Source organism: Wyeomyia smithii, chromosome 1 (genome assembly GCF_029784165.1).
Source record: "Wyeomyia smithii strain HCP4-BCI-WySm-NY-G18 chromosome 1, ASM2978416v1, whole genome shotgun sequence".
Classification (NCBI taxonomy): Eukaryota; Metazoa; Arthropoda; class Insecta; order Diptera; family Culicidae; genus Wyeomyia; species Wyeomyia smithii.
The window spans coordinates 129,042,988-129,058,106 of record NC_073694.1 but is presented as its reverse complement, the minus strand read 5'-3'; the positions used below and the strand labels follow the sequence as shown (position 1 = coordinate 129,058,106).

The window sequence follows — 15,119 nt, the reverse complement described above, 5'->3', positions numbered from 1 at the left end:
ATCACTTAAACAGTTGGAGAAGACTCTGATTGATGAGTGGCCCAACATACCGTTGGAGGAAATTCAAAGACTGTACGAATCGATCCCTAAGAGGATTCAGGCGGTCCTTGCGGGTAATTGTGGAACTACTCCGTACTAATAAATGGAGTACAGTAATTTGAGATTGCTCTTTAACATATCTGAAATCCTAAAACCTTCAATTTTACTTTTCAGAAGTCTTTTTGACGGCATACTACTTGTGCAGAGTGGTGTTCATTATTTCCGAAAATCCTTCTTTCACAAAAATGGTTACATCTCGATGGTTCCTTGACGGATTTTCATCCATTGGGTTCCAATGAACTCGGAATGAATTCAAGTTTATTAGCAACATATAAACCTGAAAACCAAGCTGTCAGGAAAATTTCTAAGCGCTGTAAAAATGTACATTTTAACACACACTCCTAAAATCCGGAACATTTCCGGTGTCCATTGGCCGCATCTAGTTCTCACGTAATACTAGGAAACTAGGATAGTTTTTCAGTAAAATGAAACCAGTTTCGTCAAAATTGATTCATTTTCCGTGAAGTTCTGACCGTTTAAATATTGACCAAATTTTACCTGGCTCAATCATTTTGTCTACCCGCTGTAGTTTGGTCTAAGGCGTTGGGTACTACCGGCTACAGAGGTAAACTGGAAAGTACCTACAGGCTCATGTGCCTGAGGGTTGTGAGCGCGTATCGACCCAAACGTCGACTTAGGTCACTATATCAAACAGGAAAGACGTATTCAAGTCGAGCAAATCGAGCAAGATAAGGTTGGACAATGAGAGGTTGTCAGCTGACGAAATTGCTACCGAGTACACTCATAAAGCTGATGAGCGAACTCGTGAATCTGTTGGAGACCTGAAAGAACAGTGGAAGTACATCCGCGATACGGCCAGTAATATCGCCTGAAATAAATTGGACACCATCACAGGAACCAGACGCAACGCGTGGTTCGAGAATACCCGGCCACGTGCTATTTATATGATACTAGCTGATTCCCGGCCCGCGTTGCTGCGCCATTAAGTTTACGACAACAACCGCATATCTCTCAAATATACATTAGGGTTGCAGCGAAAATGATCATGTCACCGACCATGTCTCAAAACTATTCAAAGTTTTGATGTTTTGACTCTCGAAAATAGACATCCCCAATAAAAAATCTAGTTCAAAATGCCTACACTGAAAATAAACGCTAATCCCTAATGCTCTTCACATATGGATGTCAATAAACGAACCTAATCATTCTATTATGTCGACCCATATCGATTTTTATTGGAATCCATGGTATTTTAACGTGTTTTGGCATTTGACGTGTGTAAGCTTTGACATCTGAGTGTAAAATGATTGATTTTTGTATGCATGATATGGCAAACCGAAGTGTAAGACAATTGATTTTGTGCTGTGAACTGAAATGCAAGTGTATTCCACGTAGATATGGAATGTTTCATCTATTAGCACAGAAGTAAGTGGAATCCACTTGGCAGTAACGTGTCGATTTTTTACAGTGTAGGGGTACTGGGGGTAAGCCCGGCACTGAGGGTAAGACCTTCACCCCTAGGATTTTACTAGAAAACGCTAATTAACTGTGTTTTGGAATATGTGAAGTGTTGGTATTTAATATTCTAGACATTTTAGGACACATCGAAACCACCATGAAACGTCAAACGTCAAAATAATAGACAAAACATACGCTACTGCAGCAAATGCGTAAACGGATGTAATTTTTCGTGAGTGGTACGTAAGCTTTTATTCATTTGGAAAGACTAAAATAATTTTTCGTTGCTCTACAATTTATTGCCTGTATTGTTAGCAATCACAGAAATTCGATCTGAAGTAAATTGAAGCCATCACAACGGACCAGCTTCAGGCTGTCCGGACCTCCATCCTCGATCACATTGCGAACCAGGAAAATCCAACCACCAAGCCCAAGTTTAACGGTTGCCATCTAAAAAATGGCTTCCTGCAACTTGCCTGTGCCGACAACGACACAGTGCAGTGGTTGGAAAGGGAGGTACCTTCTCTCGTACCATGGGAGGGAGCACAACTTCGTGTATACCACATGAAGGATCTGCCGAAGGCCAGACGGTATGTCGGTTACTTCGCGGACAGTGCGAACTCTCCGGACGAGAAGATTCTTCGTTCACTCCAGAATCAGAACGACCATCTCTCTACCAAAATGTGGCGAGTCTGTAACCGCAAATTGGTAAAGACCTTGGTCGAACTAGTTCTGGATATTGACGAAGAATCGGCCAAACTCGTTGAGAGTAGAAATTATGAACTGCACTACGGTTTCGGCAAAGCACGCATCCGAAAGGTAAGCGGAAGGCCGAACGTCACAGGCGGGAAAGACTCCGTCGCAATGTCAGGGAAGGTACGTGCGGGTAACTCCTCCGGGAGTACTCTGCCACCACCCAGGCAAAACGATCCTGCGAATGGGCTAAAGGTTCGCGTGGGAAACTCCTCCGGGAGTGCCCCACAACCACCCAAACGCAACCCTGCGATTGGGAAGGTACGCGCAGGATGCTCCCCCGTGAGTGCCCTGTCACCACCCAAAAAACGCAACCCCGCGGCTGCTCGGACGGTTCCGCCGAAGACTCGCAAGAGTGTGAAGCATCAACCACCGAAAAGTCGCACCCCCCGGAGTCAAAAACCACCACAGTGTGCGCGACGACCTTCTGTTGCCAATCGACTGCTGCAACCGAAGCCGAACAGTGAGGAAGAGCAACTTCCATCAACCAGCCAAACCGCTGTTGGCAGCCGTCAGCCAATACCAGGATCATCTTCCGATCCGGACAAAGACGGCAACTTCACTGCAAAGTGAGCAGCCTTCGCTGCGTGCAAGCGAATCTCCATCACGCAAAAGGCGCCTCGGGTGTTCTTTGCAGGAGATTCGCCAAAGAGCAGCTAGCGGCTGCTTTCATCCAGGAGCCGTGGATCAACGAATCCAAAGTTCTCGGACTTAACGCTCCTAACGGTAGGTTAATCTACTGTGACACGCAGTCCAAACCAAGGACTGCAATTCTGCTAAATAGAGAACTAAAATTTTTACCTATTACAGAATTTATCCAACGCGACGTCGTTGCCGTCACGGTTGAAGTACCGACAACCAGAGGAAAGCAGGAAATGGTTGTCGCGTCGGCCTACTTCCCGGGCGACCAAGGTGATATACCGCCACCCGTAGTTGCTGCGCTCGTGCGGTACTGCAAGGCCATCAACAAGCCGTTTCTGATCGGCTGCGATGCCAACGCTCACCACACGATCTGGGGCAGCTCGGACACCAACACCAGGGGTGAGTACCTACTTGAATACCTTACTTCTAACGATGTCAATGTATGTAATGTAGGGAATAACCCCACGTTTATCAACGCTATTAGACAGGAGGTCCTTGATCTCACTCTGTGTAGCGCCTCTATTTCTGAAAGGATTAAAAATTGGCATGTCTCCGATGAAACTAGTTTGTCGGACCACAGACACATCGTTTTTAATATAGAGGCTAACCCTCTGAAAAGAGAGCTGTTCAGAAATCCTAAGAATACAGATTGGGAATCCTTTAAGGAACGCCTGATCGATTCACGAACTTTCAGTTACAGCAACATTCGAAATTCTGTTGACCTGAATTCGGCAGCAAATGATCTACAAAACAGAATCATGGATGCTTTCGACGCTAACTGTCCACTAACACAGCGGTCAGTATGCCGTGACGTACCCTGGTGGAATGATCAACTTAGTGACCTTCGTCGGGAAACTAGGCGGTTGTTCAACAGGGCAAAAGTCACGTCTAACTGGGACGACTACAGGGCGTCCCTCACTAAATACAACGCCGAGCTACGCAAGGCTAAACGGAAATCCAGAGTTAGTTTCTGTGAAAGAATCCAAACTCTGCCGGAAGCTACGCGGCTCCAAAAGGCGATGTCCAAAGACCATACTAACGGTTTAGGACAGGTGAGGAAAGAGGATGGATGCCTCACTGTCACTACCAAGGAAACGCTGGAGGTTCTTATAAACACCCACTTTCCTGGATCGACAGAGACCGAAGAACTGAATAGTGATGGGTCGCGGCAGGACAATTCGAGACATATGGCGTCTCGGGAGTCCATCCTGCTGGCCCGTCGACTGTTCACGGAAGCTTCAATAGGTTGGGCTCTAAGCTCATTCGACCCTATGAAGTCTCCTGGTCCAGACGGCATACTACCCATCTTTCTACAAAAATCGGCCGCAGTTATCATGTCCGAACTCATCAACCTCTTCAGAGCCAGCTTTATCCTGGGCCATATTCCGGATAACTGGCTGAAGGTGAAGGTAGTGTTTATCCCCAAAGTTGGAAGAAAGGACAAAACCCTACCTAAAACTTTCAGACCCATAAGTCTGACTTCATCGCTTCTCAAGTTGATGGAGAAAATAATGGATAAATATATCCGTGATGAGTTTCTTAAAGACTCCCCGCTGAACAGGAACCAACATGCCTATCAAAGCGGCAAGTCAACAGAAACTGCTCTTCACAGCTTAGTGACGTTGATTGAAAAGTCCCTAAGTTATCAGGAGACGGCGCTATGTGCCTTTCTTGATATTGAAGGGGCCTTCGATAACACGTCCTTTGCATCAATCGATACGGCTCTTTCTAATAAGGAAATCGACCAAACTTCAAGGAACTGGATACACGCAATGCTCTCTAGCAGAGTGATCACAGCAACCTTGGGAGATTCGTCTGTAACAATGTCAGTGATCAAGGGGTGTCCGCAAGGAGGAGTTATCTCGCCCTTGTTATGGTCACTAGTTGTCGACGCACTTCTCAACAAGCTTTCACAGCTTGGTTACGAGGTCATTGGATACGCCGATGACATCGTCCTCATCGTCAGAGGTAAAGATGACGCAACTCTGTCGAGCCGAATGCAAACGGCTCTGAATACCACCATGTCATGGTGTTTACAGGAGGGTCTAAACATAAACCCCTTAAAAACAGTCCTAATTCCATTCGGCAGACGAAGGACGATCTCCATCACTCCTCCAATACTGAGTGGAGTTAGACTGGGCTTCAGCAATGAAGTCAAATATCTCGGAATTATTCTGGACAAGAAACTGAACTGGTCTGCACAACTGGATCATGCCGCTAAGAAAGCGATCTCAGCGATCTGGGCCTGCAGAACTCTCTTCGGTGAGACCTGGGGACTGAAACCAGACTTGGCACTCTGGTCTTACAAGACCATTGCCCGACCAAGAATCACCTATGCTGCCCTAGTGTGGTGGCCTAAGGTGAACGAAGTGACTGCGCAAGCCAAACTCAAAAAAGTTCAAAGACTTGCATGTCTTTCGGTTACCAGCGCTATGCGAACAACTCCAACTGCAGCCATGGAAGCTATGCTTTGCCTACTACCTCTACATCTTCATGTGAAAAAGGAAGCAGAGCTTGGCGCTCTAAGGTTGCAAAGGAGGAAAACCATACTTGAAGGGGACCAAATCGGCCACCTTCGCATACTTAGGGAGTTCAAACTAACTCCGCTATTAACCACAGTCTCCGACTGGATGGACGTTAGGTCCAACATGGATATTCCATATAGAGTGATTGAAACAAACCGCTCTATGTGGAACAATGGAGGGCCTAATCTTCCACCTGGCATCGTCAATTTTTATACGGACGGCTCGAAAATGGGATCCCTAACGGGATCTGGTATATACGGACCCGGTATCAGGGAAACGTTTTCCCTGGGAAAATGGCCCACCGTTTTTCAAGCAGAGGTATATGCCATATATATCTGCGCAAAAATATGTCTGCAACGCAACTACAGACATGCGAAAATCGGTATATTCTCGGACAGTCAAGCAGCACTACTAGCACTTAAGTCCGTCAAATGCGCTTCCAAACTTGTTTGGGAATGCATTGAAACTCTACGGGAACTTTCCCGACAGAATTCAGTTTTTCTGTTTTGGGTGCCCGGACACTGCGGAGTCGAGGGTAATGAACACGCTGACTACCTAGCAAGACAGGGATCAGCTCAGCGGTTTATTGGTCCCGAGCCGTTTCTGGGTACGTCCATTTCCGCTATCAAAAGCGAACTATTAACTTGGGAAAGGCTAGAAATAGTATCCCAATGGCAACAGGCACAGGGTTGTAGACAAGGCAAACAGTTTATCTATCCGAACCCTGGAACCGCCAGAAAGCTACTTAGTCTAAATCGTAGTGACCTACGGATAATCACGGGACTCCTCACCGGACACTGTCCCGCTTTTTATCATTTAAAGAAAATCGGCGTAGTGTTGAACGACACCTGCCGATTCTGCAAATCTGAACCAGAGAGTTCAGAGCATTTGCTTTGCTCTTGCGAAGCTCTTGCTTCCTCTAGGTACAACTTCTTAGGAAGTTACCTTTTAACTCCATACCAAGCATGGAGCTCCAATCCCAAGCAGGTCATTAGTTTCATCAACTATGTTGTACCTAATTGGGGTACAGGTTTACAACAAAACAGTTCTACTCCATCAATGAGTACGAACAATCCGTAACCTGTGCACAGCAATCGGGGCCCGCCACAAAAGACAATCAGCAAGAATGTCGCAGTGGCATTTCAGTACCCAGTGCCCTTCAGGCATACAGAGGAAAAAAAAAAAAAAAAAAAAAAAAAAAATTTAAGCCATAAATTTGTAGAAATAATCTTTTTAAACATATGAGTGCTGTCGGGGTAACACCGTCATCCAGTGAGTGGGGTAAGCCCGACATGGTCTGAGGCTATCCGGTTGTTACTGACACATATTTCTCATCTATAACCGATGTCTTGCTGATAAATAAATTAATTAATTGACTTAGAACCATGCACTCAAGCTCTTCTGTGATTTATGAATGATTCCAAGGGTTATTAGAGGTGACGGCTTTCCCGGTGGTATTTGAAATATGCTCCGGTGTGGTCAATGTGATCCTGGCTTCGATGAAACTAGTAAATAATATGATTTGAAGTGCCACATGATAGGCTTGCCGAGTATCAAATTCTTTCATTAAACAATGAAAATACATAATGTTCACCGGAACTTGTTCCGGTAATCTGCCCAGAACCAGCTAACCGACAACAACCAAATTCAACAGTAACTTACAGAAATGTAAGATATCTCATTCGGCGTTTTCCGAATTCGAATTGGTTCAGTTAATTCGAGTAAATTCATGAACAAACTTATTAACCATTCCTTGTAAAATAACAGTTTTAAAGTACTGAAAACCTTCATATCTTGTAGAAAACAATATGGGCAATGATTTTGTGAAAGAAATATAACAATATTCGCCATCAAGTGCTACTGAAGAATCATTTCCCTTAGGGGGCCGGGCTTTCCCCCAGTACCCCCAATAAACATTAAAATCTGTTTTCGGTGTGGAAATGTTTTCTTTTTCGGTTTGGAAATATCCATATTAGGTGGTATTTGATCATTTCTGGTTGTTCCTCAGAAACTGGAAGTTGCTACCTTGTATCTAAGAAATGGGACCGATTTGTGGACTCTGATTTTGGAAATAACCATCCTATTTGGTATTTGGTCATTTTTGGCATTATTGCAGCAACCGGATGTCACCATCTTGGATTTCAAAATGGGGTCTGGATTTGATTTACGGTCTCTGAGCATCATCTCGATTCTGAAATGACCGTTTTTGGCTGATTTCCAGGTGTTGAATTTTGGCTCCCGTGTATCATATTGATTACGGAAATACTCATATTGGGTGGTATTTGATCTTTTCCAGGAACCGGTTATCGCTACATTGGATTGTCAAATGACGTTTGGATTTGATTTCCGGTCTCTGGGCAACATCTTGATTCAAAACACTGATATTGGATCGTGTTTGACCATTGAAGGTTGTTTTCCGAAAGCCGGAAGTCGCCATGTTGGATTTCAAAGTAGCATCTGGATTCATTCTCCGGTATCCGGGCATCATCTCGATTCCGAAATGAATATTATTGGTGTTTTTTACATCAGGGTTGATTTTTGGCCTATGTGCATAATCTCAATTGCGGAAAAAGCCATTTTGGGTGGTATTTGGAGATTTCTAGAAACCGGAAGCCACCATTTTGGATTTCCGGTAACTGGATGTCGTCATTCTGTATTTCATCTCGGTCCTGGGATGACTATATTTCGCTGTTTTCTAGCAACTGGAAGTTGCTACTTCGAATTTCAAAATGGCGTCCTGGGACGATATTTGGCCATTTTCGGAAACCGGAAGTCTTGGATTTCGAAAAGGTGTTTTTAGGTCCCTGGGCATTACCTCGATTCCAAAAATACCCATATTAGGTGGTATTTGGTCATTTCAGGCAGATTGCTGGAAACCGGAAATCGCCATTTTGGATTTCAAAAATAGCGTCTAAACTCGATTTTCGGCCTCTGGGTATCATTTTGGTTCCCAAAATAACCGTAATGGGTGGTATTTGATAGTTTTCTGATACCGGTAATCGCCATATTGGATTTCAAAAAGGTATCTAGATTTGATTTCCGGTCCTAGTACTATTCTGGTTTGAGTAATATTTATATTGGGTGGTATTGGGCCATTTTGAAATGTTTTCCAGAAACCAGAGAAAGTCTTCTTGATATCTTGGGTTGATTTCCCGTCTCTAGATATAACCTTGGTTTCGAACATACCCATATTGGACTTATTTTCAGCTCTAATTGGTCGAATTCTGAGCTCAAAACATATCTCGACTTTTTTCAATAGTTGTAGTCATATCATTACGAATTTGCCGCATGTTGGTGGAGGCGTGACTAATTTCCCAATCGATTGTTGCAAAAACAAAGGAAATCCGATGGAAACCAATATCATGGAAACGCCCTTTAGGTTTTAAATCCCTTACAATAAAATGGAAATGATTATAGGAATTACCGATCTCTACTTTGTAATACGAAAAATTCGCTCCCCAATAAAGCGACACCATAATATCATAGAAACACCTCCGATACGCAAAAACCCCTAGAATCAAATTTTTAAGATGAACTTTTAGAAGGTTCGAAAATGAATGTTATCGTAGCTCCCCCTCCCTTTAACTACGCTTATGAGAGAGATATAATATAATATAATAAATACTCACCTCCATTGACGAGTAATGGAAGATACACAGTTTACGGCCGGGTATTCGTATACGAGCTCGATGTGAAGAGCCCTAATATAATTGAGACATATACGCTGATATACGACGTGTATTTACCGAATTAAATGATAATCGGCTAGGCGGTTCTAAAATTAATAAAGCTTGACAACATTCATCTACCCTCCTCGAATGACAGAGTTATGTCCCTAAACCACATCTTATACTGAAAAAATCACAGGAGGGTTGTGTGCAAAGCCACGACCGCAAGGTTGAAGTAGAATACTTTTACACAGCTCTACTTACGGCTGTACATTAACCTACAACAGGGCGAATCGGTTCGCGCCGCTTTTCGCGTTCAGCCTGGCAGAGGCCTAATGCGCACGGCCAACACAATAGAAAGATGTTTTCACATTGAAAATTAGACACGGCTTTACTGGAGTAAGTATTGTCAAATGAATCTACCGCTAATACCACCGCTATCGTATGAAAGCGCGTCGTTTCATGTGGGGAATAATATTAACAATGAAAAATGACGCGCGTCTAAGAACACCCGAACTGTTTCTCCGTGCCGCTTCCATTCATTTCCTTATAACATCGGCCTTAGGGAAGTACCGGCTGCACCTACCGCTGAGGCTGTTACAATACTGCTACAGGTACCCAAAGCTATTAACTCTTCAAATTGAGTGTTTTGTTTGTCCTCAAAAGAACAATTGTTCAATTCCATATCGGATATAATGCAATCGCATCTCTGTAATATTACCGACAGTAATATTCTTCTGAACAAAATGATCCAACTTTGCCATTAGAGGAAGTGCCGGCTGATGCACCGCAAAAATCTCGCCCGATCGCTCGCGTTGGTGTTCAGCCTGGCAGAGGCCTGAGACGTGGTGACCAACCACAGGGCAAGTGATTTGTTCAATTTGAAGGCAGCCACAGGCGCAGCCCGCTGCTGTCAACGTTGTGGACGGTCCATCCAGCTCACCATCCGACTGATGAATGTAGTTAGTTTTCCCAAAAAAAAACTCTTTAATAGCCGAAGGGTGCTACGAAATAGGCCACGCCTTTCTGTTCAGTTGCACCATTTACTAATGTTCTTCAGACGAATTATTCCACAATTCGCATTTGATTTTTTGTATCCAGCGAATAAACACCGATGGTGCTCTCACACACGCAACGATTTTACCCCTAAGTGTATTGCGGCTTGTAACATCAAGCGATTTCGTTTGCTTGCTGTTGCGTGTTGCATCATGTTGCAACTTGGCAGCTGGGAGACGACGAAATTCTATTCATGCTGATAAGCTCTGATAAGCTCTGCATAGTCGAACTAACTGCTTTTGTGAATGCGTTCTAACAGGGCAGTTTGTTATTCAAAATCGGTTATGCTGATCACAGCCTTTGCGCTACCCCGACAGGGGGGGGGGAGAGGTAGGTTAACTCAATGAAGTAAAAATTAGACAACTAAAACAGAATTTGATTGCATCCCGCACAGAATGTCTGCTTGTGTTGATGCCATAAAATAATTAACCTTCAATTATTTGTTTATTTACCTTGAAAAAGGCATTTTGCGGTTCAAAATCGGTTGCTGATCGCAACCTTTGAGCTGCCCTAACAGTGCGGGAATTAAGATTCAGTAAACTAGACGGGTGCGACAGATTTAAATTGCTAGGATCCAACACAGAATGCTTGCTTGCGTTGTCAAAAATTATTAACTTTCAATGACTTGTTTATTTGCCTTGGAAAAGGCATTTTGATTTCCAAAATTGGATTTCCTGATGGCAATCTTCATGCTGCCCCAACACGGGGGGAATAATGGCAGTCTGGTGACACACGCTGAGGAGAACCGCGCTGCTCCTGAGACGTGGTGACCAACCACAGGGCTAGTGCTGCTGCTAAGGAAGGACGACAGCTGTTGTCGCTGTATAGAACTATTATGAGCGGCTTCGGCTAAAACAGGCTCTTATATAGGCCAAATAGCATGTTTTCAATTGCAAGGTATATGATTCTGTCGACCGTGCTTGGGAAGCAATCATATAACGACCAATCAGAGGCCGATTTTTTCGTTTTGACAAGGCTTGACTATTTTCAATAGTACAATAGTGTGAATAATAAAATTACAATTATCTTCTTTTGGGAAGAATCTTAGAAGATTTTCCAATCTATTGCAACAAGAACGAAGGAAATCCATCGAATACTAACCGATTTATTAGCATTTGAAATTGGACATATTTTTCACTTTTTTCGGTTTTAGATTTTCATTTCACATCCCTATGTAGCCGAACTTCCTAAAAGAAGTATTCTACTTCAAAACAACTGTATATAAATTTTCATGATGAGCGTTTCAGTAATTTACAAATGATGAAATATAATACACCCTCCTCCTTACTACGCTACTGAGATACAAGAAAACCGATGTTATAGAAACATACTTGAGAACTTACTTTTTGGAACAACAATACAAATTGGAACGGTGATCAATTTATGTGTTTAGAAGTTTACAAATAGCAAATTTTGGCTTCCCTCCCTTGCCCCGCTTATGGAATAGGTAAAATTTAAAGCCATTTAAATACATCGGCTACTACAGATTCTACAATCATCAAAGGTTGACATTGTTAAACCCCCCCTCATCCTTACAACTCTGAGATACAGAAAGGTCGTCGGACTGTAACGTCGCAGAAATACATCTTAGACTCAAAAACATCTGTTTATAAATTTCCACGGTTGTCGGGAAGGAAGTTTTTACGTTCATGAACCACAAATTCATCCCCCCTTGCCAACGCTTATGAGATAGAGTAAAACTAATATTTTAGGATTACTCCTCGTACTCGAAAACCCCTATGTACAAATTTTCACGGTAATCGGTCCAGTAGTTTTTGAGTCTATAGGGAACAGACAGACAGACAAACAGACAGACATTCGCATTTATAGATATAGAAGAAGATTGGCAACAGAGTGTGTGATACGCCAGATAAGAAAGTGTTATCGAGAGGCTAGAGCGGCCGAAAAGAAACTGCATTCACACGAGGAACGCGAGCACTAACGATCTCTTGCAAAGGCGAAGTTATGCTTTTCGAGGTACGACACGAAAAGCTTCTATAAAGTGGTAAACGGAATCAGGAACCGAACTGTGCCAATCCCTGCGATGTGAGACGACAGAAAAGGGAACCTGATAACTGTTGAGACACTCCGGTGGCGTTGTAAACAACATTGCGAGGTGTTATTGAACGATGGAAAGGATAGAGCCGTCGACAGAAACAGTGGATCCACCAAACCGGGACGAGGTCAGAGAAGCTTGTAAAGTGCTAAAAGCCATAAAGCAGCTGGAAAGGGCGGGTTCAAGCGATGTGCTGTATTTTTAATAGTGTATACCATTTATTTGACTTCTCCGTTTCATTGGAGCAATTTAAGAACAAAATTCTTAGAAGCGATATCTTAGATTAGTTTTACTGTGTGTCATTGTTGTAAATCGTTTATGATATTCATGACTGATTCGTTACTGTTTAGTTATGTAGTTTATAACATCCCTGACTGATTTACTGTGATTTTATATGTTCATACTATTGTAATTTTATATGTATAAACTTTGTGAGACCGTACTTAAAATGGGTTTTTATGCCGATTTGAGAATGGTTTTGATGTTGTTATCTCAAGTCGGCTTTTCCCATTGTTACTTCATTGAGACTATGTCAGTTGAAGTTAAATCAATAATTAAATGAATAAAATAAATAAACTTGTCAAAACCGGAAATGAGCAGCTGTTGCGGGAAATCCATCGACTCAATCTATAAAAATGGACATTGACTCGATTACAGTAATTATGGAGGCATAACACTCCTCAATTCTGCTTATAAGATTCGCTCCCATATACTGTTTCATAGACTGAAGCCGTTTGTTGGAGAGTACCAATGCGGTTTCCAGAAAAAGGGCGATCTGCAATGGACCAAATATTCACATTGCGTCAAATCCTGAACAAGTTCAAAGAAGTAAATATGCAGACTCATCATCTGGTTATAGACTTCAAGGCAGCATATGACTCAGTTAAGAGCAACGAATTATGGCTTTAGCACGGTTTTTACAATAGAACTGATTAAACTGGTTCGTGTCACACTTGACGGTTATTTCAGCATGCGTCAGGATAGCAGGCGTAACTTCAGATAGAAACCGCAAACAGGACCGTTATGGTCCACGTATCAAACTGATATCACGCAGCATGCATGTCGACGGAGCAACCAGCGAAGATAGTATCCAGCAGAGAGCTTTACAGAGGTCGGCGACTCCGCGGTAGACCCCGTGCTCGTTGGATGAGGACGCTCGATCGGTGGGTATTAGGGGAGATTGGTGAAGACTAGCGTGGTCCCTATGGTTCTTTGGTTAGCGATGTCGGTCGGCTAGCTCTCCCACATGGTTGTGATATCGGGTTCGATTCCCGATCAGGACGAGGAACTTTTCGAGCTGGAAATTTTCTCGACTCAGCACTGGGGCACGGTGTATCGTTGTACTTATCCTAGAACATGCAAAATGTGCCGAATACAAAATCGATAACGAATTCTCTCAACTAATCTAGATGATCGAGACCACATTAGCCCCCAGGCTAGCGTGCGGTATTGTTTGTTGGTGAACGTAGGTTAATAATGTGTGTACCACACTTTGAACGCACATGGGCAAACTCACGCCAAATAACATATGGACCATTTTTTATCCCAATAAAACATTGTACACATATTTGGCTTAGCAAACTAAATATTTTTCACAGATGGAGAAACACCCTTTTAGAAAATTACTCTCGAGTCTAATAAATTTCTCCATCTATAAAAAATACTCAGGTTGCTTAGCCAAATACGTTTGCAAAGTTTCATTGGAATCTAAAATGGTCGAATAAACTTTTGCGTATTTCCAGGTCATTTGGAGACCTGATGTTGCACCACAGAAGATTTTCTAATAATTTAAGTGAAGTTAAAACGTTTTGTAAAGTGTTGGTACAAGTACCCCAAGTATATTAAAATCTTTTTTCACGATTTAAAAATCCAAATTTGTATGGGACCACGTAAAAATAAGCTTTTTTTAGTTGAAAATATAACGCAGAAAACCGTTCTTGAATGTTTGAACCTTGTTTGAAAATGACAGTGGTCAATTTTAATGCAAAAATGCAATATTCAAAGTTGTCAGTATTTACACCAAAAACGCGATGGAAATGAGGTCGATATCTTGTGTCGTTTTTGAGTAATGGAGGAAAGCAACCCGCGTAAAAAAGATCTTAAGCAGGTATTAGACGAAGCAAATATTTGCTATTTTTGGTACGATTCTTATTTGCACAAAATTAAATCTGTATCGAAAAATAGCAAATATTTGCTTCGTCTAATACCTGCTTTAGTATACTAAATTTTTTTCCTCGTTCATCTCTAAACCAGCCAATTTTACCAGAATTACGCCTTTTGATAGCAACTTATAGTAAAGTAAGCAAACATAACCATAGTAATGCCTCTTGATGACACCTTACTGTAAAATATTCAATATTGTCTGTGACGGATTTTCATACTTTTACTCTTCCCTCTTCACGCCTATAGGTAGATTCTACTGCTCTTTTTTACCGAAAGCGAACAAACTTTCTTGTTGTGTGGAACATATTCAAAGACATGAAAACATAAATATTCATGATAAAATCTCATTTTTATGTGGTCAAAACGTGACTGTATTTATTACAGCTATTTGTTAGAGAAATCACGAACTGTGAACAAGCGTGTGACTGTAATCGTCCGAAAATAGTACGAAGATGAACCTGTTTTTTATGCATTCATTCAAACTCTAGAATGTCCAAAGTTCCCTTTATTGCACTTTGCCCAAGCCAACCAACACCGCCGAACTAAACTACATTAAACATTAATCGCTGCTCGGTTATCATAATTCTCTTCCCGTGCACGAAAGTTGGGTTGTGCTTAATAATAAAATGTTGCAGCATCCTGTCCGAAAGCCATAGTCCAGTTTCAGAAACGACAACTATTGGGAGATATAGTCGTTGAATACTTTAATACTTACTTGGGGAATACGAAGCAATAATT

At 42.4% G+C, this 15,119-nt stretch overlaps 1 protein-coding gene across 1 annotated transcript; it reads left to right on the top strand.

The window, feature by feature from the left end:
- The first annotated feature begins 1,934 nt into the window (after nt 1–1,934).
- On the top strand, nt 1,935–3,196 carry LOC129719014 (uncharacterized). The gene is made up of 2 exons (XM_055670320.1): nt 1,935–2,997; nt 3,082–3,196. The coding sequence occupies exon 1, from the start codon at nt 2,083–2,085 to the stop codon at nt 2,842–2,844; it is 762 nt and encodes a 253-aa protein (XP_055526295.1). The 5' UTR covers nt 1,935–2,082; the 3' UTR covers nt 2,845–2,997; nt 3,082–3,196.
- The last annotated feature ends 11,923 nt before the right edge of the window (nt 3,197–15,119 follow it).